This window comes from Lissotriton helveticus, chromosome 1_1 (genome assembly GCF_964261635.1).
Source record: "Lissotriton helveticus chromosome 1_1, aLisHel1.1, whole genome shotgun sequence".
Taxonomy (NCBI): domain Eukaryota; kingdom Metazoa; phylum Chordata; class Amphibia; order Caudata; family Salamandridae; genus Lissotriton; species Lissotriton helveticus.
Window position 1 is genome coordinate 551,787,817 of NC_136057.1, and position 27,065 is coordinate 551,814,881.

General features: G+C 44.6%; 1 protein-coding gene across 1 annotated transcript in view; it reads left to right on the plus strand.

The window, feature by feature from the left end:
- PIK3C2G (phosphatidylinositol-4-phosphate 3-kinase catalytic subunit type 2 gamma) overlaps window positions 1-27,065 on the plus strand; it is a 2,201,800-nt gene that overhangs the window by 527,130 nt on the left and 1,647,605 nt on the right. The window contains exon 6 of the mRNA XM_078674033.1: window positions 14,586-14,688. Within this exon, the coding sequence (XP_078530159.1) occupies window positions 14,586-14,688 (103 nt within the window). The remainder of the gene's footprint in view (window positions 1-14,585; window positions 14,689-27,065) is intronic.

Below are 27,065 nucleotides of genomic sequence, written 5' to 3' on the forward strand. Positions count from 1 at the left end.
TAGCAAACCAGGGCAGTGCTCAGTGGTCAAATAGATTCAGACCTTTGCAGTCTCTGGATGAGAACGAATGACTATCCCATCCAAGGCACAGTCATGATGGGATGGTCAGTGAGTCGCTCAGTGATTGTACCGAACAAGGGGATCAGGGAACTCAATATGTGAAAGTGCCTTCGACCCCATCAATAACTCAGGAAGGGGGTGAACAGGGGGACAGGCATGAGAGGAATGACAAACTAAGGTTAAACTCGCAGGGCAGCAAGCTAGTAAAGGTGCCAGGGGGAAAGATGAACATTTTGTCCTGGAATGTCGCAGGTCTAGCCGGAAAATTTGAAAACATTGAGTGGAGAAAGTATATATGTGGTTTTCAGATTCTAGCCTTTCAAGAAACGTGGGCAGTTAATCCCTCTGCCTATCAGTTAGAGGGCTATAAGTGCTTCTTCGTCCCAGCCCAAGAAAGTAGATCAGGAAGGGCTAAGGGTGGGCTAGCTATTTATGTTGACCTTAACTTAGAGGAGAAATGGACAACACCAGTCTGGACATCACATACCCTTCAAGCAATAACATTTCAAGGGCAAGGGATAAAACTACAGTTATTTAACATCTACAATTCAGGACCCATAAATGGTAATAATGAAATCCTGCAAGAATTAGAGGGTAGACTCAGTTATGAAGCCGAACATAGGAAGAAGGGGGGTGAACCAATTGTGGTACTTGTGGGAGATTTAAATTGCCACCTTTGCCCAAACCTGATCCCTGTTACAGCTAACTGGGATGCGTGCCCAATTAAGAAGGGGCCACACCTGGAGCATAGCAAGGAGGGAGCGCTAATAACCAAGGTACTAGATACCCATACATTGGCACTCACGATCGACCTGACTACCCCGGGTCCTGAGGGCATGCTCACCCCAACATTTAAAGGTAGTGGATGCTCATCTATTATAGACTTCATAATGATATCCGCCTTTGCAAAAAATTGGATCCTGGAAGCTAGAACAGAATGGAGTATCTTCAGTGATCACAACCCCTTAATGTTACAATTAATACACACAGGTCGTCTGGATAAGAATAAGCAGGTAGATATAATCCTGAGGCCCACGGATCAACGGAGGCGATTAAGATGGGAAAAAATGAATGCGCAGGAATTTTACAACAAACTACTAGAAAAAGGTAAAAAATATGTCGAGGACTGCTTAGATCCCTCAATAGAGGGTTCTGAGCTAGTCGCGACATTTGGGTCGTTAACTAAACTGGCAGATTCCCTATTGACAGCAAAGGGCCCGAGAAAGACAAGTACACAGCCAAGATGTTTTGAAACCAATTGTTCTAGAGCTTTAAGGGAGTTAAAAGCAACCCTGAAAGCTAAACCTAGGGACAAGGTCAAAGTAGCTAAATGTAGACAATTGTACAAAATAAAGGTAAAAGAAAGAAAGACTACTCTTCAAGCAGAAGTCTCGGCTGATTTAAGAGAGGCGGGAGAGAACAGGGACTTCACAGAATTCTGGAGGATTGTAAACAGGCCCTGTTTCCAGGACTGTAACGCCCCGGTTATTAGCACTAACATCCTCCCTGAGTAATGGGTCACCCACTTTGAAGGTCTCTATAACCATAGTAACGAAATTACTCAAGAAGGGGGTTGGGCTGGCACACGATGTCCAGAAGTAGAGCTCTCACTAACAGAAGTAACTAAGGCAATTCAAGGGATGATACCGAATAAAGCCCCAGGGCCCGATGGGACCCCCCCAGACCTATACAGAAGTAACACTGACTTGTGGACGCCAATTTTGACAAGGGTTTTAAACGCAGCTATTAAATCAGGCCTCCCCCGATCCTGGTCTACAGCATCAATTGTCCCAGCATCAATTATCCTTCAAGAAAGGGAGTAGGGATAATCCGAAATGCTACAGACCTATATCATTAATTGATACTTCAGCTAAGATATTAGGCCGGGTGGTACTGAACCGTCTTGTGGCCTGGACTGAAGAGCAACACATTATAGCTGACACACAGTATGGGTTTAGAATGGGTAAATCGACCAGTGACCAGTGCCTTAATTTGTACTTGTTAACCGCTAAGTACACTAAAGTTAGCAATGGCACTGTTTTTATGGGGTTTATGGACCTGGCAGCGGCTTTTAACAATGTTAATAGGAACAAGCTGTGGACCATGATGTTTGATTTGGGAATTGACCCAGGTCTTATAAATATTCTAAAAGAGTTGCACTGGAACACCACTGCTAGGGTCCGCTTTAGCACAGAGGGGGGACTGACTGACCCTTTCCCGTGCTCAAGTGGAGTAAGACAAGGGTGCATTCTTTCACCCTTTCTATTCTCGCTGTATATTAACGAGCTTGAGAAAACCCTTAGTGCAATGGAAGTAGATTCTCCCAAAGTAGGAACGCGTCAAATTCCGGTACTGTTGTACGCGGATGACGCGGTCCTGCTTGCACGTACAGCCCGAAGTCTTCAATACCTTGTGGATGGTTTTGTTAAGTTTATGGAAAATCTGGATCTATCGGTGAACCTAAGCAAGTCTTTCGTCATGGTGGCAGGCAAAAAACCCTCCAAGAAATTTGTGTATAAAATAGGGAATCACACACTGGACACTGTAAGCACTTTTTCCTACCTAGGTCTTTTGTTTGATGGTGAGATTCAGTTCAGATTCTTTATTAGAGGAACGCTGCACAAAGTTGGTTTCCGCAAACAGCGCCATTTTAAACTTTGCACGCAGGCTGGGTCGCTGGTGTCCCGAACAAGTGATGTGTTTATATGGCTTGATAATCCCTGCAAAGGCTATATATGGTGCTGAGGTTTGGGGTTTCAGGGACGCTAAAAAACTACAGCTGGAGGAAGATACATTTCTCCCGAGAATCCTAAAGTTCTCTCAGGCCATTCCAGCTGAGATTGCTCATAGGGAACTTGGTACTCCATACATCACAGATTTGATAAAGATGAGGCCAGTTATGGCATGGCTCAGAATCTGGACTAATCCAGAGGCGGGATTGAGTAGGGAAATTGTTGCAGATTGTCTGCAAAGGGAGAAGGGCCTGCATATCCCATAGCTAAATTTTGTTAAAAGCACACTAGAGTCTATTGGCCAACACACTCTTTTCAGTAATCCCTCCACAATTGCTACCAATTGTAAACCACTAGTTAGGAAACTGCTGCTGGGAAAATATAACATGATTAGAGTTGGCACTGAGTCATCAAAGAGTTCAGTAGAGGCCCACTCTTTAATTAAGAATGGGGAGGGTATGGAACTCTACTTATAGCTGATTCACAATCAGCAGGACAGGTTTTTAATGTGCCATTTTAGGCTCAATTTGGTACATAACTTATTAGCTTACCCCTCTGGTTTTACTGTAACGATTGAGCAGAAGGGTGCCTGCGGCTGCGACAATAGGTCTCCGCAGGACACCCTTCATTTTGTACTCCTTTGTTCATTTTATCAGACCCCTAGGCGTAGTTTCCTAGTCGACATTTTAAAAGAGAATAAATTGCGTCATGCTAAAGCTGCATTACTCTTTTTACAAAGAGCAAACGATACTCGCACTTTATGTTCTGTGATAAGCTTTTTAAAAATCGCTGTCAGGTTACGGAACACACGGGATTAAGCCATGATGTACACAATTTTTTTTATTTTTTATATATGAATTTTATTAGCTATGTATCTGTTTTTAAATTTATATATAGTTCAGTATTGTAATGTATATGAATTTTTATAACTTGTGTTTTTATGATGGTTGTTATCGAAATAAAGATTTACTGAACTGTGTGCGTGGGTGAGGAGCCTGAACGTGATCCTCTTGCTGACGGGGAGCCAGTGCAGGTCTCTCAGGTGGCCGGAGATGTGGCTGTGTCGTGGGATGTCCAGGACGAGTCGTGTGGAGGCGTTCTGGATGCGCTGGAGTCTTTTCTGAAGTTTGGCTGTGGTTCCGGCGTAGAGGGTGTTTCCGTAGTCCAGTCGGCTGGTGACGAGTGCCTGGGTGATCGTCTTCCTGGTTTCGGTGGGGATCCATCTGAAGATCTTATGGAGCATGCGCAGGGTGTTGAAGCATGATGATGAGACGGCGTTGACTTGTCTGGTCATCGAGAGGGAGGAGTCCAGGATGAAAACCAGATTGTGTGCGTGGTCCGTTGGTTTGGGAGTGGTGCCCAGGGCAGGGGGCCACCAGGAGTCGTCCCAAGCAGAGAGTGATGATCACAGGATGAGGATTTACGTCTTGTCAGAGTTCAGTTTCAGGCGGCTGTTCTTCATCCATTCAGCGACGTCTTTCATCCTTCTTGTAGGCTGGTTCTGGCGGTGGCGGGTTCGTTGGTGAGGGAGAGGATTAGCTGGGTGTTGTCGGCGTAGGAGATGATGTTGAGGTTGTTTTTGCGTGCGATGGATGCGAGAGGGGTCATGTAGACGTTGAAAAGGGTAGGGCTGAGTGATGATCCTTGTGGTACGCCGCAGATGACTTTGGTGGCCTCGGATCTGAACGGGGGGAGGCGGACTCTCTGGGTTCTTCCGGCGAGGAATGAGATGATCCACTCCAGTGCCTTCTCTTGGATTCCGATGTTGCTGAGGCGCTGTACTAGGGTGCGGTGGCAGACAGTGTTGAATGCTGCGGAGATGTCCAGGAGGATGAGGGCCGCTGTCTCCCCGTTGTCGAGCAGGGATCTGATGTCGTCAGTGGCTGTGATGAGGGCGGTCTCGGTGCTGTGGTTGGCTCGGAAACCAGACTGTGAGGGGTCGAGGGATCCGTTCGTCTCGAGGAAGGCGGCGAGCTGTCTGTTGACGGTCTTCTCGATGACTTTGGCAGGAAAAGGGAGGAGCGAGATGGGGCGGTAGTTCTTGAGGTCGGTGGGGTCCGCTGTTGGTTTCTTCAGGAGGGCGCTGAGTTCGGCGTGCTTCCAGCTCTCCGGGAAGGTGGCGGTTTGAAGGAGGTGTTGATGATGTCCCGAAGATGGGGTGTGATGATGGAGTTGGCCTTGTTGAAGACGTGGTGGGGGCAGGGGTCGGTTGGTGATCCGGAGTGGATGGTGTTCATCGTGCGCGTGGTGTCTTCGGTGCTGACCGGGGTCCAGGCACAGAGGGTGGTGGTGGGGGCGTTGGTTCGGTGGTTTGGTGCGTGGTTGGTGCGCCGAAGCTGTTATGTATATCAGCGATCTTGCGGTGGAAGAACGAGGCGAGTGAGTCGCAGAGGTCTTGTCAGGGGGTGATGTCGTTGTTTCCGGCGCTGGGGTTGGAGAACTCTTTGACGATGCTGAAGAGTTCCTTGCTGTTGTGGGCGTTGTTGTCCAGTCGTTCTTTGAATGCTGTCTTCTTGGTGGTGCGGATCAGCTGGTGGTGTTTGCGGGTGGCGTGCTTGAGGGCCGACATGTTGTCCGTGGTCTGGTTGTGGCGCCAGGCTTTCTCGAGGGTGCGGCAGTTCTTCTTGGAGATCTTGAGTTCGTCGGTGAACCAGGGGGCTTTCTTGCTGCTGGGTCTGCTGGGAGGGTTCTTCAGTGGTGTGAGGTCATTTGTGCCGTTGGTGAGCCACTGTTTGAGGTTGCTGGCTGCTTCGTTGGGGTCCGTTGTGCTGGCGGGAGGGTTCTGGCGGAGGGAGGTGGTGAGCTGCTCGGCGGTGATCTTGCTCCAGCTCCTGCGAGGAATCTGTTGCGGGTGGTGGTGGGTCGTGGTTCTCCGGAAGCTGAAGTGGATGCTATGCCAGACCTTCCTTTATACATGCATGTGTGTGCTCTATAAGGTACTGGTTAGTTGTTATATGGGACATATGATTTGACATGGTGGGCATCAACATACTAATAAGTATCTAACAAGTTTTGGGTATTGTGCCACTAGTAGAAATCCTACTGCCACCGGTCCAGTGGCAACTTAATTAAATTGAAAAGTTATCTCAACATTCCTCTCTATAGTCGCTACATTTCCTCCTGTATTAACGCCTTGAGATGAAAAAACTTGTTTGTTTCAATGTGCTTATCAAATTCGAACTGTAATTGCCAAGAATAGACACTACATTCCAGAGACAGTTTTACGTGGCTTAAACTCCCAAATCTTAGTCCTCTAGTGCCGCCACACTAAGTCTTGCAAGCTAGTTTCAAGTCTCTCTCATTGCATGCTGCAGCTATTAATATATTCAGAGGAAGATCATATCACTGAGGTCCTTCGCTAACTTCACCAATTATCTTCGGATGTTCTGCTCTAAAATAAGATATTGCTTAACTAAACATTACAAAGGTAGGCCTTCATATTTATCTACCAAAATAATTTTACGAATATCAAAGTTTTAGTATGCACTTTGCAAGGTACAAAGCAGATGAGTTGACACCCAGCTTCACAACAATCAGATGTACCCATTATCAAAGAATCTGTGTTTTTGAGACTCCTAAACTTTGCAGATACCAATACACCATTTCCATGCAGTGTATAAGTAGATACATTATGGAAAGATTTGTTATGCTTCGACTGCTAGTCATACTGAAATTAAACTTTACATCTGAATAATACTAATGCAGTGAGTGTGTGTGTGTGGTAGATATTGGCTATTTAACACCTTGTAAAGAGCTCTGTTTCATAGATTGTTACTTGTTTTACTGTAATTCAATTAATAAAACTGTCATAATCGCTTTAACTGGAGCTTGTAGAATGATATATGTGGTCAACTCCTCTGACCTTACATTATAAGGATACTACATGCCACCAAGGTGTTACACGACCTTATTGAGAAACAAGACCAAAGTCTGAGTTCTTTTAGAAGGTCATGGAACTCACAGGTGAATTGTAGTATCCTTTTAATGTATGGCAGAGGGTATTTTATAACTCAAAATAGAAGGTCCCACTATCACCTTCCCACAAACTGCTTTCATCCTTGGTACCGTGCTGTTTAATTTGAGAGGCAACATTGTTCTAGACATGAAGAATAAAAGCAGAATCTGTAGAGCGAAATCAAACACGCCATAAAGCATTTCTTCTTTTGTGGCAAAAAAGTAGAATTCATTTGATGTAAGTTGGAATAAAAAATGCCGTAGCTGCAAATGTGCACAACCAAGCACAAAGATTATATCTTTCCTGTAGTTGCTCCTTTTAGAAGAACAGAAGGAGAACACATCAACTTTCATTTTTATTTTTAAACTAAAGATGTAATTATGCTCTGTGAGCTGTCTTTCACCTTCGCTGCTGGCTCTGGCAGGAGGCATTATGATGCAACAGCTCAAATGTGACACATTATTACACTTGAACAGCTTTGTCAATTTAGTACAGGTAACTAGACATCACACCTTGATTTAATAAGGAAATTAGAGACAGGCTTTTAAACAGGGACTGCAGGCTACCATGTATTATACATAAAGAAAAGCAACTTAATTGTTGAAAACCAATTGTGTGTAATAGATCTCAATAGAATTGGCAAATGGAGTGGGTCAAAGGACACAAACCATTTACATGTGGCAGTTGACAGAAAGGGAGAGACACAGATTATTGTCAGTCCAGCATAATAGAGACTAAGTTAAACAGTAACGGTACCCGTTTGGTAAAGGTTACTCTAGTAATGTATGTCCAAAGAGTTGATAGAACACTAAGCGATTGATAGAGTCTGGGAGAGAGTGAAGGTTATTTAATTTTGTGGGTCTATGTGTGAACTAGGATGTTTAGTTTGCCTGGCTCAAATCCACACCCAGACCTAAAATGTATGATATGCCACGTGTATATCTCAGACATTTAGGGACATTTTTATTAAACATTTACACAACACAGGACAGCAATGAAAGTTGCTGCATTGTGTGAATGGACGAGAGCTGAAGAGGCTCATATCTACTAAGATATGGCACTCTTCCGCTCCCCCCTGCGCTGGTGCACTTGAGGCTGCCTAGCCCCAAACAGGTCTCCTTGCAACATGGTAAAAGGCTGTCTGCATTACGGCCAGGATTTATTTTACTAAGGAATGGAGACCTTCCTGCACAAAGCAATATTTAGCTTATTCCTCTTTTGTTGTGTGCAGCAGACTGCAGCACAAACGGAAAGAAGATGTAACCAGGAGAAATAAATATATTTCTCCACGTCATGTTTCTGTAATTGGAGCAAACTCAGGTTTACAAGTCTTTGTAAATCTGGGTATAAATAAAAAAACATGGGCTGACTGCATGGGATCGCCCATGCTCAATCCATATAACGCCTACACAACGCAAACTAACACAAGGCAGCGCTATGTGCTACTTCGCGTTTGTTTGTATTTATTAAACCTCGCAAAGTAGGTTTGCGTGATTTAGTAAATGTCAAAAATGATTTTGCATCGGGCTGCACTACAACAATGATGCAATCTCTTATTAATTTGTGCCTGAGTAAGTGTATAATAAATATATACATGTATGAAGGAAGATGGATTGTGCAAAGCAGACCGGTAATGTTGATTCTCAGGGGTCAGAAAGAGATGGGCATACGGTGGTGTCACTGAAAGCGAGACAGGCTTCTAGACCCAATCAGTGTTAATTACTTATTTGGAAAATATGTCCGAATAGGCAGTGGGAAAACAACGTTGATGCTCTTCTGCTCCTCTAATATCCCTTCCTGGGATTTCTTAGAAGGTCTCTTTCACGGGAAGGGTGGATACATTTGTTTGACATTTTTATGAAGGCACCAGGGTTTCAATTATATCTTTTCTCCCATGATTGATTTTGTTTAACACAGCCCCCTATGTCAACAATCACTGGGAAGCTGGATTATGTATTACCGAATTTTACATTTGCTGAACTGCTTCTGAGGAGCAATATTCGGTGTTGTGATAATAAATGTAGATCTCCTTTGAATTTGCCATTTTGGTTTTGTATCTTCATGTTAATTTACTTGTAGAAATGTGGTTATCTCGCGTATCATGCTTCAATTGAATGTGTACAACTATCTTTATAAGTAAAATGATTGTGCTATGGGGTTTTAATAAGATTAATTTAATGCTCTCCCTGGAATATTGCAAGATAAATATGAAAGGGTCCGATCTATCAGATGGTTTACCCATTCTGTGTCTACGGGGAAACTCGTTAAAACATAATATAATGTATAGGTTTACATCTATCATTGAAGATACCGCTGCAAAACTGTAATCTGTTAGCTCACCCTGTGTTAATCTAACAACAGTAAGTAGTCTTATTATACACCAGCTGAAATACATTTCTGGAGCTGTAACTGTGAGGAACATTTGTGTATAAATTAGGTCAGCAATGAGTCATTGTGTCCATGACAATATGGAGGCACCTTCACATCCTTATTCCTATCCATTTTCACTTGTAATTCACTTCTAATATAATCTGGAGTATGGGACATAAAGTGACAGGGCTTCCTATTTTCTTTCCCCAGTTTTCAATTATATAAGCAGGCTAATATTAGGCATAATGTTTTTTTTAAAAGAAGTTAGTAAGACGTTGGGTGGTTGCTTGAGGGGCGTAGAGGGTGGAGGCCCACACAGGCAGCAACCACAATCCTTGCCTGGGTGAATCACATAAATCACTAAATTAATCGGTGCTTTACCTTCTGGTATCTTGGCACTAAAGCAGACAGGCTTAACTTAGAGGCACTGCGTTAAGTATTTTTGCAGCACACAAACCGTAATAAATAGAAACACAACACAAAAAAATCGCAAACCAATTTATAAAAATAAAGTTGATTTTAGCTTTGAGTAAATATAGCACCTAAAAGTACAAAGAAGCACTCGCGGTCATCTGGTCGTGTTAAACACAGGGAAAGACAAAAGTTCAGGCCGACCATGATGGAGTGCTAGGAAGGTACAGGGATCAGGTTAGTCCTGCCAAGCCAGATATAGGTTTAAGATGGTTTATTTCAAGTGTCATACAAAGCCCACTGGTGGATAGCAGAGAAACACCTTCGCTCACCAAATGCTCCGACTACAGCCTCATGCCAGTATATTCCACCCTTTCCCACTTGTCATTTAGAATGCCATGACCTAAGGCATTCTGAAAGCTAATGCTAGTTGCACAACATAAATATAGGGAGAGTAGTGCTGCTACTCCCAATATCACAGAACGGCATTCAGGAAAGTGATTATTGTGGAATTCCAAGGGTATACAAAGGCTTAAAAATGAAAAGGAAACAGACGCTCATTGGTTTAACATTAAAGCCAGCGGTACGGAAATGTGACCAAACGTGAGTGGCATACTGGATGTGTGGGTAACAGAGTAGTGGAGAGAAAGATAGAATGCACAAGTCCTAAATTTAGTGGCCATTTTGGAGTGCTCGAGATTTAAAGACCAAATGTCGGGATAGGAATGCTACCCCCAATATCACAGAGCTGAAATCAGAAAAAGAACTAATGTTGAATTCCTAGGGGATACAAAGGTGTAACAAAACAAAATCCAAAAACGGGAGGTTCACGTGGGAATGGCAGAAAAGGAAGATGCGTGGCCAGGAGAGGTATTACAATAAAATAGGGCCAGTACAGAAAACATTAGACTGACATTGCCGGCGACAACACATATTTAGATTATTTGCAGTTTATATTCAGTGAAATGTGGCAGTCCCAACACAGAGGCTATCAGCATCCTTGTTTAATTCTAGTTTCATTGAACATCCCCAAAAATGTATGAAGTGTCTAGTCTTCTGGCCGGGTAAAGTTGGTTTCTTATAATTTCCTATTTCAATAGCACTCTGAGATGCAGATGCTCCAGGATGCCCCCTCTTGCTGGGTCTTGAGATCGCGTTGACTTGCCACCTCAGATCATTCTGAGAAAGTCCTTGTTCGATGTAGTGTTACACCAGGGGTGCAGTGGTGACCCTGCAGGGGATGCTACTGTAAAGTTGACATATACGATTCCTTATCTTTTGTGTTGTCTGTCCTATGTAGAGTTTATTGCACAGACAGTTTATACCATGCACAACATTACTAGAATTACGGTTAGAGAAATCTTTCATTGACATACTAGTGTCTCCATGTGTAAAGGTTTTGGCTTTGAGGTAAAAGAGGCCCCATTTGAAATGCTCAATTAAGAGCGGAATACCCCAGTGTTCAGAAAGTGTAGCTGGTGCTATGTCTTATGCAATGCTCTTTAAATGTTTTGCCTTTGTTATAGGAAAACAATGGTGGTTCTAAGGTAAGAGCACCTGCTTCAACACTTAATAATGGTTCTTTATGTAGCTCTCAACAAAAGAGGATACAGGTGAAAAACTGGTAACACACTAATCTTTTCAGTGTTTAGTCAATGTTCTGCAACAACAGCAAAGTATTGTGAGGGCAATACCAGGCGCGTTTCAAGGAGCATTGCACAAAGCATCTTGGGTACATTAATTTATTTGACAACATTTCAACCTCCATAGAGAAGTATGCTAACAGAGGGTTTCATTTAGTGGGTCCATGTTACAAGGTGGTATATAGTCTGATTTTTGTCTACTTGGACAACGCAGCCTCCCATCACCTTATGTATGTTTTATTTGACCCCCACTAGCATGGACTTAGCACAGACCAGGGTCCCAAGCTCACTGTTTCACTTAAACCAAGCTGTACCCGGATGGTGAGCCCATAACTAGGGCAAAACTGTTGCTTCTGTTCCCGTTCAGGGAGGACTTCGCTTGGTAGTTTGGGCTGGACTGTTCCCTTGAAGACTGATTTGAATATAACTAGGTACAAACTGAGGTGGTATGGTGAGCAAAAAACCAATGAATGAGAGTGCTAACCGAGCTATTGCCAGTGGTTTGATTTATTTCAAGCAGCCTCCCATCACCTTTTGTGTGTTTGATCTACTTTAACCAAGAGAACTAAGAAAAGGATGTCACTCTGTTAGAATTTTGTCAGATGAATTGATTAACAAATGTCATGGTGCCATGGTTTTGTGTTATAAAGTTTAACCAAGGCTCCTGATTACTCTTGGCTTCTCTTGTAATGTAGAAACTGTCACCCACTAAGGCACCTTAAAGAATGACCCTTAACAACACCCCCTCATTTACACTTCCTCTCCCTAGAAGTGTCATAAACAGTGAAACAGCAATAGTCCACAGGGCCCTAACACAAATGTTCCTTTCCCCACTCACTGAGCCAGAGCCAGGCCCTGGCGTGAACTCTTTAACAATGACACAAGCAGTACAGGCAGACTGAGCCCTCCTATGCTCTGACCCATGCTGTTACAGTGCCAGCTGCACCATTGATAACTGGGACTTTATCATGACCAGTTCTCATGCCTGAAGTCATGTGGAACGGCTGCTCAAAGGAACTGCAACTGCTGGTCACCTTACCCTGTTTCCCTCTTCACTGTGGTTGAATCAGTGGACATAGGGGGACATAAGGTATATTGGTCCATTTCCCAAATGCAGGAGTTGTCTTAAATTTGATTGGAGGAACACAATACTCTCAAGTGCATGACGCATTTTCAGGCTTGACCATTTATGTTCTCAGATCAGGATGCCTTGCCAGCAAATCTACTTAGTTGAAAAATATTGATGATAGTCTTGTGCTTATCTTCTCCCTAAAAAATATATTTTAAATAATCTTCCAGGGTTCTTTGACCTCATCTGTAAGAAAGATTTAACTGTCGCATTTTCATTACAAATGCTAGCAAAAATGATCCAGAAAGCATTTTTTACAGCTGTGCTGTTAATGATTAAAGATTCACACCCATTCAGCCATACGATGTGTATTTTTTTAAAGAAACCTTAATTCCATAATATACTTTAAATTTGTCTTTGTAGACTTCTGTAAATTGTTTTATTAAATACCAAATGCTGCCAGCGGGAGGTTAACATTGACGTTATTTAGGCTGGAAAGTGGAAGGTGATTAAATTCAAAAACAATTCTGTATCTTATGATAGATTGCCAACGATCACTAAAGTCTTTGCACAAAATAGACTTTGGACATCATTTAGATCTTGGTAGACTGGTTACTGCATCAAAATGTTGTCGAATATCCCGTCGGCTGAAATATAAATCCCATAGGATAAAATAGGATTAGTATTTCTGCAGACTGGATATCTGTAACTGTTGTGATGGAGTAACCTGTCTTCCAAGATCTAAATCAGGCCCTTGGACTGGTCAGACTAAAAATCGAATACTTGTTCACATCATACTATGAGACTGAAAAGCAGGATATTTTGACTCAACCGGGAATTTTGAAATCGGGTCTACAGGATACAATTTTCCGCCTTTCTGAAATATGAAATCCTTCTCAAGAATTGTGTATGGAAATATAAAGCGGTAAAATAATATGAAAGAAGCTGAAGCTTTGTTTTGTGTAAATGAAGGAAGATGCAAAATTCAACAGTAAATTCAGTTAAGGATGCTCATTGGCATTCCTGAGGTATCTCAGATTGCTTCATACCATGTACAAAATGTCATGGTAGAATTATAATTTTAAACCGACTCAATACATTTCTTCTTTGTTTTTACTCAACTAAAGATTCAATAAGCCTGAAATCAGTCAGCAAAATGATTTCTTGGTTTAAATACAAATGAGGCATGAGTCACAAAGTAACTTGCACTTACAGATTACGTTTTTGAGCGCAAATCACTGCGAGGGATTCACAAATGATTAGCTTGATGTAATACTTTCTTATACTTCTCCAAAATATTACCCACCAGCATTATGTTATCTGGTGTAAATCCCATGAACCTTCAAAGCTTGTCAATGCCTATGAAAATAATAGTTTGTGGCAATTAATAAACTGCTCTTCAAGCATCTCATAGCTTGTACTTTGTTGGGAATCCTACCAGTCAAGGGATGAATTAAATTCTGGAAGAAGAAGAGAAAAAACATCAACTTTGCTGGGTGTATGCTAATATTCCACAAAGTCCCCGGTATTCCCACAAGAGAACCATGTATACATACATCACTGAAGAATTGCACCTTAAAACAATCATTGGTAATGACATTAAGTCTGGCTATAAAAGACTGTCATATGGTAATATGAAGCATTATAAGTAAATAACATGGGCATTAATATGCATTTGTGTGGAAACAAAGAAATGTTCAATAATATTGGTGTGGGTTAAAAGGTCAGGTGACCGTTGCACTGTCAAGCCAGAGCTAAGCATCGATGTAGGTTAATAACTGTCCTCCTTCCAGCTGAGCTGCTGCCAGAGAAAAACACCATAAATTAACTAGTCATCTAAGACACTGTAATAAGATAACAATGGCGTGTGTTCAAGCTCAGGCAGCAAGATAAATAAACAAAATGATCACTGCCACATGGAGGGGAATCATTTTTTTTATGGTAGCATACAACGTCTGCCCAATGAAACCAACTACTCCTGGTTTCCAACATTTGGATTGAGCCAATGCCCCTCTCTAGTGATGCTCACATAATTGTCTGGCGGTAGCTGCGCTGTCAAGCCAGACCATCAAAACAGAATGCACCTGAAAAGTGGTCTGAATTCAATGAATAACCTGGAAAACCTTTGGAAATCCAAGAAATGAAACAAGCTATGTCCATGAGGGAACAGTTATCTCCCGGAGGTAGTTTACCAAATTCTTCGGACTCGTCTATAGTGTATAAGTGTGTTTCATTGGAAGGAAAGACTGTTAAATATATGTTTTACATATTCAATACCTGTACCTGTTTCTGTCTCCAAAGAATAGATCAGATAAAAATTAATCTGATGTTTTCACAAATTTCAGTGATCACACTTTGGGCAGTCATGAACCGATCCAAAAGGCAAGCTCCGATGTTATCCTTCAGCTACATAAAGAAAGCGCCATTCTTCCCTGCCTGGCTCGCACGGTAAGATATACATCTCCTTTAATTCATTCCCTTCCAGCAGGTTGCAATGTTACCATCCGTTAAACATTTGCCTATACGTGCACAGAGGACCTTTGTACGCTTCCTTTCTCCCATATGGTCTGGTACTTACCTAGGTCCCCTATTCCAACTATGAAACCACCACTCTGGGGTTTAGGGCTGACTCCTCCCTCCCCCCATTCGTTCAGGATTGCAAACCACACCGAATTTGTTGTAAAGTCTTTGGATTAGGGGGGTGTAACCCTCCCGGCCGTATTTTTTATTAACAACTAGCTTACCCGTCACGCGTTGCTGCGATCTCAGAAGAAAGGAAATTCAAGGAAACTTGTTATAATAACATTCAATTTACATTGTGTCATTTTTATTGAAACGTATTCATTTTAATAAGGAAAACATTTCAAAGTGTCGTTTTAATTCTATTTATTTATTCGAGTGCTTGTGGATACACAATATTTTTTGTTTTTCCGTCTGTTGCGTACACGAATTAATCGGAAGGTTTTCCGACGCGTGAGCTGGCCACATTCAGTTGTCCATGTGAGAAGCACGGATTCTCCAAATCTAGTCCACACACTTGCAGCGATTGTCCTTGTGCTTTGTTGATGGTCATTGCAAAAGCGGGTCGCACCGTAAACTGTAAACGTTAATAAGTATTCGAAAGTTTATGAGGGCCCTGGGGGGCCGATATTTTAAACAAAATGTATGCCAGAAACGTTCGCGGGAGTTTACTCAACAACTTCCCAAAGTTTCATGGTGATTGGATGAATGGTGTAGTAATGCATAAAGGACAAACAGACGGACATACATTCGTTTTTATATATATATAGATTAACAAAATACATCAAAACTTTAATTACAGAAATGACGCAGAAAGTACAGTTACATTAGTAGATACAGGTTGTTCCAAGAGCTAACTTAACACAGTCTAATACAGAAGGCACTCTTACCATAAATCTAACAATGCATGATTTTACTTTCTGTGTGTCCCCTCTAGAGCCTACGGAAAAGTCAACGTCTGGCAGCTTCCACCCCCCAGCCCTAGGGTAATCCCAATGATACTACTCCCGGAGCAAGGTTGCGCAGGGGGTACAGCTTTTCGGACGGATACTTTCCCCCGGGCCCCCCTACGCCCTGTGCCTTGAACTCCCTTAGAGGGGCTGCAGACTTCTGCATATCTGCGCCTTGATGCGCATGCGCGTACAGGGGTGGCCCCGGGCCCACTGGGAAGAATGTCTCCCCCGGCCCCCGCACCCCGACAGCCTACTTACAGGTGTCACTACCCCTGGAGTTACATGGTGTTGACCGCTAAGGACAGCAGACTAGGCTTACCAATGTTGACCTTACTGCCACAGGCCAGCATAGTTGACCGACTATCTGGCCTCCCCCTCAATCACTAGAAAGGTCCTGTATTGCGCTTCAAACTCTCCACCCACGCTAGGATGTCTTCCATAAATGCCTGAATCCCCTTATGCGAGTGATGTACCCGTCTTGTAGTAAAAACTGCTCCCCCCTGATGTATAGGTGTCCTATGGTCCTTAATCTGAGGGTCCTGAATAACTTATCAAATTTGTTGTTGAGCCGCTTTACCGCGTGATTCAAAGCCTTGACTGACTCGCCCCCTCTCCACTTAAACCTGGGGATCATGTGAGACCAAGCTATTATTGAATGAGGACACTTCCTTGCTAGCCACCCCACCTCTGTGAGAAGGTCTTCCGCTGGTACTCTCTTCCCATTCCGTGCTAAGTCATTGCCTCCTAAGTGCAGGATCCAAATTGCTGGTGTTCCCATGCTTGCTTTCAAAGCGTGGTTCACCAGTTCCCTGAATTGACCAACGCACAAACCGCCCAGTCCCAAAAATGACATTTTTGCCCCCATAAGAATTGCCCTGTCTTTGACAGATCCTGTAAAGAAATTCTTTAAACGGTGAACATATGAATGTCCTACCACCCAAATTTCGTGATTTTCTTGGTGCGAAGAGTGAACTTGCGCCATCACTTTCATCGTCCGCCAGGAGTCCTCTGTTCTTTAATCCGCTGGTTGATCTGTAAGTTTAATAGCGTCCTTGGATGCTGGCTTCTCCCCTGAGTCACAGGATGAAGTAACTGCAAGTAACGTGGGAAAAAGAGAGCCAAGGTAAGTGCATAGCCACGCCGGTATGCATCACATGACTACTACACAGCACCAAATTACAATCTTTTGGTGCAAAGCCACCCCCCTTTCTGAGTCACAGGAAGACAAGGGGTACCGCAAATCGCGCCCAGGAAAATCATTGTTAGACGGTGCTAGAGAAGGTGCAGCCGCACATTTCTCTTGTAATAGTTGGAAGACCACCTACCAATCCTCTTCACTCGCTCACTGCCCAGCCCCGTTGCTGCTGCTTCAGTGACTGCCCCTATCCTGAATGAATGGGTCCCGAAATTCGCGCTGTCTACTCCGGCATTCTACAAGGCCAGAAACATGACTCTCTTGAACTGGAATACTGTGAGTGGTAACCCATCTCCATGTATCAAGAGAGGCACTTGCGAGACCTGTGCCCTTTGTGCCATAAAAACCTCCAGCCTGTAGACTGGGCAGCATGTTGTGTCCCCTGCCCTATGTAATACTACGCTGTCTCCTCTGCCTCCCTGATCCATCTTGGATTTCGAGATGGAGATCAGCACTGAATCTTTTCCTACCTTCACATGTCCTGCCTGAAGGCCACCTAGCCAATCCCCTTTATTCTTTGCCACCAGTTCGCTTACCCGGAAGGCACCGTAAAATGCCAAGCAGAATGCCACTTGAAAAAGGACTGCCTCTCTGGGTGAGGCGCAAACCATTGGCAGCGCCCCCACCAGTTTCCCTAATGTCTCTAAACCTATGGGTCTCCTGACATCTGGCAGCCATCCCTTTAGTGCCTGCCGTACCGCTAAATTCTTCATGGGATCCATCTTTCAACTAATCTTAGCAAAACATTATATGGCTGCGAAATGTCTCCTTGTCCCCGCCACTGTGCGCCCCTGCTCCCACATGAAAGCCAGGTATGCCACCACGGATTCATGGTCATGCCACTTGCTCTCCCACTGTTCCCCTAAGAAAAGGCAAAAAGAACCAAATGCCCCTTCGTAGGCACGCCTGGTCTTTGGCGCTAGACTTGCTGCCACGAGGTGCGATACTCTGGGGCACCAAGTTGCCAAAGCTGTTCTGGGAAAGGTGTAGGGTGGACCGCCGCCTCTGGGATGTGTGCCCTGAAAGCCTGCATTTTAAAACGAGACAGTGCGTCAGCCGCATGGTTCAAAACCCCCGGTACATGTTTGGCTCTGAAAAGTACATTCAACTTCATGGAATGCAACACGATCTCTTTTAGCAAATGCAGCAACATCCCGCACTTGGCAGTTTGGTTATTTAAGCACTCAACCACTGCCATGTTGTCAGACCAGAAAATCACTGACTGGTTCCTCAGTGTATCCGCCCACACGGACAGTGGCACCAGGATGGGAAAAAGCTTGAGGAAACTAATGTTACTGGTGAGCCCCGAACTTCTCCACCAGTCCAACCACCGCTGTGCCACCCAGTCATGCCCTAAAATGGCCCGAAGCCTTCACTGCCTGCAGCGTCGGTCATCAGGCCCAGTTCCGGGCTGGACACGGGTGGGCCCAGCCAAACTACCCTGCCGTTGAAATCACGCAGGAATGCTTTCCAAATCCGCATATCCTGCCTGACTGTGCCAGAGAGTCTGGTGTCGTGGTGTTTCTCTTTGAGACCTGACATAGCGTGTGCGATGGGCCGATATAAAGGGCGTTCCATTGGAATAATGCGTAATGCGAAGTTCAACTGCCTTACCACTCGCTGCAGCTGGTGTAATGTAACCTTCTCCCTGTTCAGGCAATGTTCCAAGGCGACCCCAAAGTCTCTGACCTTGTCAATCGGTAGTCTAGACACCCCAAGTGAAGAATCCAGCTCAATACCCAAAAATTCAATCGTGGTACTCGGGCCTACAGTCTTACCGGGGGCCAAGGGTACCCCGAACTCTTGCATGAGGGTACAGAAACTCTTCAGCGCCACCCTGCATTCCCCCGACTCCAGAGCTCCCAAAAGGAGAAAGTCATCCAAGTAATGGAGCACCTACTTATGTCCCGTGCTTTCCCTGAATGCCCACTCTAGAAAAGAGCTGAACATTTGAAAATATGCACAAGACACTGAGCAACCCATTGGCATACACTTGTCTACGTAATACTTGCCCTGAAATTGGAAGCTCAGTAGGTGAAAACCAGCGGGTTGGACTGGCAGCAGCCTAAAAGCGGACTCAATGTCGGATTTTGCCAAGAGAGCTCCATGGCCTAGTGTTCCGAGCATGTCTACTGCCTGGTCGAAAGATGCGTATTTCACACTACACAATGTGTCTGCGATGGCATCATTCACTGAACTGCCCCTCGGCGCAGATAGGTTGTGGATCAATCTGAATTCATCTGGCATCTTTTTTGGCACCACCCCTAGAGGTGAGCAGACAAAGTCCTCCATGTGGACGTCCTCAAATGGTCCTGCCACTCTCCCCAAGCTCACCTCTTTTTGTATTTTTGCCTTTGTGTTGTAAGTTGATGCGAACAGATGACAGGATACTTCGTGTTGGTTACAAATAGATTTAATGTAGGATACAGCTGAGCACAAGCCTCGCCAGCTGACCAGACCACCAACTGACATTAGTGGAATTCTCCAGGTAGAAGTCAGAACATACATAGGCATTGTGGTAGACAGAGAACAAGAAAACACTAAGAAAGGACTAAGACAGAAGACAACCATATTACATGAAGAAACAATGTACAACACATCTCCCTCCTTTATAGAAAAGAAAAGAAATAAAGGAAAACAAGGATTACAATACAAAAGACTGCAACGACAACCACAAAGACAAAAGAGTATTCAGAGACACAGAATAAAAATGAAACACTCAGATGAAACAAAACACTCAAACAACACCTACCCCATGTTGTACAATAACAAGATAAATCCGAAATATCAATACACTCCATCCCCCTCCCTTAGAGATTGGGAGAAACACAACATACCCTAAGAAAGTTAAAGAAACCAAAAGTTCCCTTTTTACAGACACACAGACAGTGTAAACATGACCCCTCAAAATAGGGAACAACATAAGGAACTAAGCCTGGTAAACAACACAACTTTCCTTAAACAGGGTACACCTCAGGATAGACAACCAGGGAACTGACATGGGCAATGACCAATAAGAGTAGCACTAACCCTACAACCCAATTCAGAAAAACTAAACCAGTCAACCCGAGATCTAATATAGGTATTGATTACTCACCAACACCACACCCTCCAAAGTAGGCTACACCACACAACAGCACAGGATGGTTAACCTGGAGATTGACTAACTTCCAACACTACTTCTCCAAAGAAGGGTACAACACAGAGTACAAACCCTGAAACCAAACCTACAGCATGCCCAACAAAGGGTAAACCATGGGTACCAACAGGCCCCACACCCTCCCCAAAGAAGAGTACACCAATGGGTAAAAACACCACCATAGGAAAGTACAACAACAACAACTCTCACAGGTTGCACGGGGTTCACACCCTGGAACTTATACACCAACATGCCCTACATAGGGTATACCATAGGTACCAACTGGCCCCACACCCTCCCCAAAGAAGGGTACACTATTGGGTAAAAGACACCGCCATAGGAAAGTAGAGCCACAACAGCTCTCAAAACACTTTCCACACTGACCCCCAAAATGCTCAAAAGGTTAAACACACCAGGAAAAACACATAAGCCCTCCTAGATAGAGTACATCGGAGGAAATGGCCCTGCAGACTAGAATGAGACACCAAATGTCAGTGCAACCTCATAATAAAGAACACAAAAGGAGAAGAAACCCAAGAAACCGTCATCACACACCTGGTGTTGATCTCTCACAATCATGCAACATTTACTAACAAACTCAGCGACCTAACCACTAACAACACAACAAAACAGGGTGACAACAAACATGGCACAAGGTTCACACCTTGGAATTTATACTCTAACACGCCCTACATAGAGTACACCATGGGTACCGACTGGCCCCACACCCTCCCCAAAGAAGGGTACACCATCGGGTAAAAGACACCGCCATGGGAAAGAACAGCCACACACTTTCCATATTGACCCCCAAAACACAAGCTACAACAAACGTTGCACAAGGTTCACATCTTGGAATATATACTCCAACACACTCTACATAGAGTATACCATGGGTACCGACTGGCCCCACACCCTCCCTAAAGAAGGGTACATCATTGGGTAAAAGACACCACCATGGGAAAGAACAGACACACACTTTCCACATTGACCCCCAAAATACATGCTACAACAAACGTTGCATAAGGTTCACACCTGGAATTTAAACCCCAACACGCCCTACATAGAGTATACCATTGTAATTTAAACCTCAACACGCCCTACATAGAGTATACCATGGGTACCGACTGGCCCCACCCCCTCCCCAAAGAAGGGTACACCATTGGGTAAAAGACACCGCCATGGGAAAGAACAGCCACACACTTTTCACATTGACCCCCAAAATACAAGCTAATGAGCTGTCCAACAACAAGACACATCAGCTCGTAGTCCTGGTTCCTCCCAGAACCTCTCTGTAACAATTAGCTGTCACAAATCCTTAGACCTAGAAGATCTTGAAGCTCTTCAGTCTCAAATTTGCCTCTTGAATTCGTTCCGACACAGAATCCTCATATTGCTTCAGTGACATGCTTCAGGACTCACAGTCCCAATTCAGATTTAACTAAGTTTTGAAGTCACCATCAGTATAATTTCAGTCGCTCCTGTTTCGGAGTCTCTAGACTCCACGCCACTATTCCGGACTCCTTCACTTCTCCTTGACATCGTTTGCCCTCTCTTGTTTGGATGCTAGAATTTTTTTTTTTTTTTTATTTTTTTTGGGAGAAACTTTCACTTCAAAAGATGAACCTTTGTCTCAAAAACAGGCTTTCAGACTTTGCTTCCGTTGTGGACTTCTTGTCCAAACTCTGACAGTTCCCGTCGTGGACTTTCAGTCCAAACACTCACTCGGAACTTTTGTCCCCGTTGTGGACTTGCCGTCCAGAGTCACACGTGGATTCTCTGTCCCCATTGTGAACTCACCATCCCGAGCCTTACCTGGAATCTCTGTCCCCGTTGTGGACTTACCATCCAAAGACTCCCATGGGACCAGGACCTTTGTCCCGATTGTGAACTTATTATCCAGAGTCTCACTTGGGACCTCTGTACTCGATGTGGACCTTCCGTCGAGACTCTCACCTGGGACCTTTGTCCCGATTGTGGACATTTTGTTCATCTTGCAAATTTGACTCAACTTGTAAGACCATTGTCCATGCTCTGTTTCTAACTTTGCTTTCTTTTACTTCTGTTATCTCGCTTCCTTGACTCAGATATGGACTAATTTTGCTCTGCACTCTTTTGTCTATTTACTAGAAATACTGACACTGCTACTGACACAACCGATACGTTAGTTCACAAATTCCATCAATAAGTGTTGTGTTTCCCAAAATACTCAGCTTTAAATTGCTTTGGAGAATATGCGAAATGCGCCTTCTCGTGATTAGTGCCATACTCCAAGCGTGGTCAGGATGTGGTATTAATTCACTCAATTTCGCTGGCTACCGACTTTATTGTTTTCAAGTATTTAACTCACTTTAACTCATAAAGTCTCCGTTGCGTTTTGATACTCTAATACAAGTCCGTGTTTTGACCATCAATTTGTACAAACCATAAAAATAAGCCACATATGAAATAGTGCAAACTTCACAAGATGGTGCTGCCGTGATGAATTTTACACATAAACTGTCTTCAAATACAGTACAAACTCCACAAGATGGCGCTGCCGTGAAGAATATTACACATAAACTGTCTTCAAATATACCAGAACCGAGTGCAGGCTTTCACGTCGAATGCTGTAGAGTGATTAATATTCCGACAAATAAAGATGAAGTGAATATGCTGGCTTACCTTTATTTCATGCATAAACCTTGGAGTAGGGACGAGCGCAGTTTCAAGTTTAACACAAGACTCTATTATTGTGATGTGCTCCGGAAGCTCAGTTGTCAAGGAAACTGAATTTCATGGTGAAAACAAAATGGGTGCTTGGCTTGACTTCACGCAGTGACGTTACACGCTGCGTGACAATGCGCGATGAAGTAGACAGCCTGTCAAGATAGACATTGAAAGACCTTCCAAGCTGAAATGAAGCCCCACGTCACAATCGAGCATGCTGCTGCTCCGCTGACTCCAATGGAAAACGAAATGCGTCATCATTTTTAAATGTGCCAAGGAGAAGTGCATAACAACACGGAGAGAAAATAACGGTAACCATACGTACTTCAGACTCACGGTAATTTTCCCTCCGTTATCATCATAACTTAAAACTCACGGTTTTCTAAGTCATTTCTTCATTTCTATATACAGTTCGTGTCTCTAATTCACTCTTAAATAGGTAATATTCATAAAGCATTGGTCCAATTTCTATCCGATTCACTCGTTTTTTTGTTTTTTTTTAACAGCAGTGACAATGCACACTATAAGTAGACACTTTCGCTCCGTGCTATTTGATGTGTCAGATGCTTCTTTTGTAGGACTTTGATGAAACCGACAAGGTTTACGAACGTTACTGGACACTTCTCATTCTTGAAGAAGGAGTTAAATATTGTTTCAGCTTATAAATTACTCATTTGTGACAGCATGTTTCCGATTTTCAAGAGAAGCGTCTCTTTTCACTCCCTGCAGCTGTGGGTTGACACTCCGCTCTATGGAGTTTCTCGAGTCAAACATTTCATGAGTTATTTTTTTCTCCTTTAGTTGCAAAGCAGTTAAGAATAAGTTTTGTTGTTACTTAAATATGCTTCTTAACTTTTAAATGCGCTTCAAATACAAGTGGTTGGTTTCTTCATCATACAAGGGGACTCATAGGTTTCCAGTTACATCACCGCTTATATTTTCTTACACCTAATCTTCCTGGTACATTTAATTTTGCGCCGTACTGCCAGAGATAAGTAATGCACTCAGGGTTCTTTTCTTGCTTTAATTTCCTCTTTGTTTTCCTTCAATCATCTGGTTACAAGCTTCCTCTGAAAAGGTTACTGGCAGAAGATAGGTGATGCGCAGTGGGTTCTTTTGCGAAGTGTAGCTCAGGCTGTGTTAGGTGGTTCCTTCTTTGGTCTGGTCAGCAGAAAACGTCGCCAAAAATGTTGTAAGTTGATGCGAACAGATGACAGGATACTTCGTGTTGGTTACAAATAGATTTAATGTAGGATACAGCTGAGCACAAGCCTCGCCAGCTGACCAGACCACCAACTGACATTAGTGGAATTCTCCAGGTAGAAGTCAGAACATACATAGGCATTGTGGTAGACAGAGAACAAGAAAACACTAAGAAAGGACTAAGACAGAAGACAACCATATTACATGAAGAAACAATGTACAACACTTTGCCACGCCCATATTGGACCTGACAGACAGCTGGTTCCTACAATGTATCACCCCACTGTGTCCCTGTGCTGGTATCCTGAAACCCTCAACAAAACCTTCCCTGACCGTCCTGGCTGTCACGGTGCAGTTGTACCGTTCCAACTAAGGGATCATGGCGTCAACGTTAACTGGAGATCTATCCTTTCCTACCGTTCCCTCATTATTCTTGTTTATTATTCGTGCAGTGTTTCTCTGGGCCTTTTAACACTGATCGCCTGCTCTACTGTGAGGGGCTTTTTGAGGCTGACTACACCTGCACAAACTTTTAACAGTTGTTTCCTTGCCCCCGTGTGCTCGTTGCTAAAGGGAAATTAAGTGCTTTGCCCAGAATCACAATTGAGATGACGCCGTGAGACTCAAACTCGCTCCCCAGACAGCAGCTCTGACAGTACGCCAAGTCCTGGGTAGTCCTGACTCACAATTAATGAACCGCCCCACACGCTCCTAAATGCTGCTTCCCCCCAGTAGTGGCCGGTGCGAGGATGCCTAGCGATGCGCTTGTATTACCACGTAGGCGGCTTGTGTTGTCCCGGCCGCCGACCTCTGGTACTCCCGCTGGCAGCCGCCGCCTCGCCAGCTCTCTGCACAGATCCCACCGCAGCTCCAACTGCAGGAGGGAAAAGAAAAAGAGACTGCTCGCCTCCTGTTCTTACGCCGCTCCACGCCGGTCCCGCCTCAGCTCCGCCTGCAGTGGGGAAAGGAAAGAGACTGCTCGCACTCTTGCCCCTCCTGCTCTTTCGCCGCTCCCTACCGCGTCGCAAATTCCCCGACCTGCACAAAAAGGGGGGAAAGCACACGGACAACAAAAGACTGCTCCCGACTGCTCCCGCCGCTGTATCGCGTCCACCTGCAAGATAAAAAACAAAAGCCGGGCCGGTGACGCGCTCAGTGCTGTGCCGGGTGAGGGAGCAGGAATAAGAGACTGTTCCGCTCCCTGGCTTGGCTTTTAAAGGGAGGGCCTGCCCAGTGCCAGGGAATCCGGACCAGACCAGACTGTGCGTTCACTGTGCTTTCGTTCACGCATGGGAAATCTAACCTTGATTGGTGGGATCCGTGGGGGGAGTGCCGCGTCATTGCTGATGCGGCCTCCCTCCCTCTTTCTTTTTTAAAATTTTTTTTTTAAGAACCTTTATTTGTTACTGCAAGTAAATACACGCATGGGCCTACAACCATCCTGGCCGGCCGCTAATCAAGTCGTAAGTACAGCAAATCAATATAGAAGAATACAGCAGCCCGAAAATCGGGGTCTAATAAGTGTCCAGGATATAACTTGTATTCAAGCGTACAATGCAAGATTCAGGATTCGAGAAGGTTCATTTTACAATAAAGAAAAACTCAGAATCAATGCCACACGGTCATACAAGGTCCTACAATAGCAAGCATAAAGCAGGAAATCCGCAAATAATGCAGATACGTTTGAAGTATTGGGGGTAAGGCATACAAGTCAGGATAAATGTAAAAACAAGCACGTTTCGTAACAAAGCTGCACCCCACCCCTCAAAACGAAACATACTGTAGGAAACATGAAAAACGACGACAACAAAAAAAGAAGAAAGACAAAGGGCCATAGAAACAAAGAAAGGACAAATTAACAAACCCCATCCCCCTACCCCCCACCCTGCATCCCTGCAGAAGGCTAAGACCTATCCCCCCCCAGCAGCGTGCCTGTCGCCCTAAATAAGAGACCTGAAATATAGAAAAAGAGAAAAAGAGAAAAAGAAGAAAAAGAGAGAAAATGTGGGGAAGAGCCATCGATCTGTCCACCCGCCCCCCCCACCAAAACCACCAACAGTAAACATCCTAAAAGCAAGATCAGAATAGCCACGGAAAACATTAATCACCGATAGCACAATCAATAACATCCCCGCTGAGTGTCCCCCAAAGCACCGTCAGCCAACAATAAGGTCCACTATGTCCTAGACGGTCTCACCCCTGGCCTTTTCTATCAGTAGTACCAACATACATCCACTTATCACTCGGCATACAGAGCAGCGTGGAAGGTCCAAGAGATCCGGGCGGACCAGGCAGCGTTGTTACTCCATGGGACTTCAGCCACCAGAACCCAGCCGAATATGTATGGCGGAAATCCAACTGTGCCAGTATCGACCCCGAAAACATCCTCCAGTCCGAACACAGTCTCACCAGCCAGGGAAAGAGTGTCACACCATCCAGTAAGCGCTGAAACGCCGCCGGGGCAGAACAAACCATAGATCGACGTCGTTTCCCCAGCCGCAGAATACATAAGTGCCCCGACGAGTCACTCACATGTACAACAGATCTGTCCAAAACGATCTCATGAACCGGGTCTTCCAGTGTCTCCACGAACATAAGCGTAGCTAGAGCACTCATCACTGACACAGAGGCGGGCACAGCGGCGCTTCCTTGGGATTGAACTATGTCTGTGTGGAACGGTGGGACAACAATGGCGGCCATCCTTCTTCCCAGATCCCGGGCGTCCCGGATCAGGGTCATATGCAGGGTTGTTAGCGCAGCTAGTATATCTCTGGACGTGGGCTCCATCTCGTGTCGCCAGACCCCAGGACTCTCTCGCACAGCGGCTTCTCTGCCTGGATGTGGTCTGCGTAAGAGGGTGCCATCCGCCATCTTAGCTGATCCGGCCTCGTCCTTCTCAACCTCACCTCGGGACCGGGCCCCACACCAGGGCGCAACATGATTCACCTCGAGGACCCCGAAGGTCAAGGCAGGCTTCTCAGCGAAGGGTCACCAAAAGGCTAAACAAAATCTCCGCCGCTCCCTGGGGGCCGCCCGCCGAGCCTGGGAGAAGTCATTAGTCATGCCCGGACACAACATTGGAGAGGGGGCCAAGTATCGTGCACTCCCC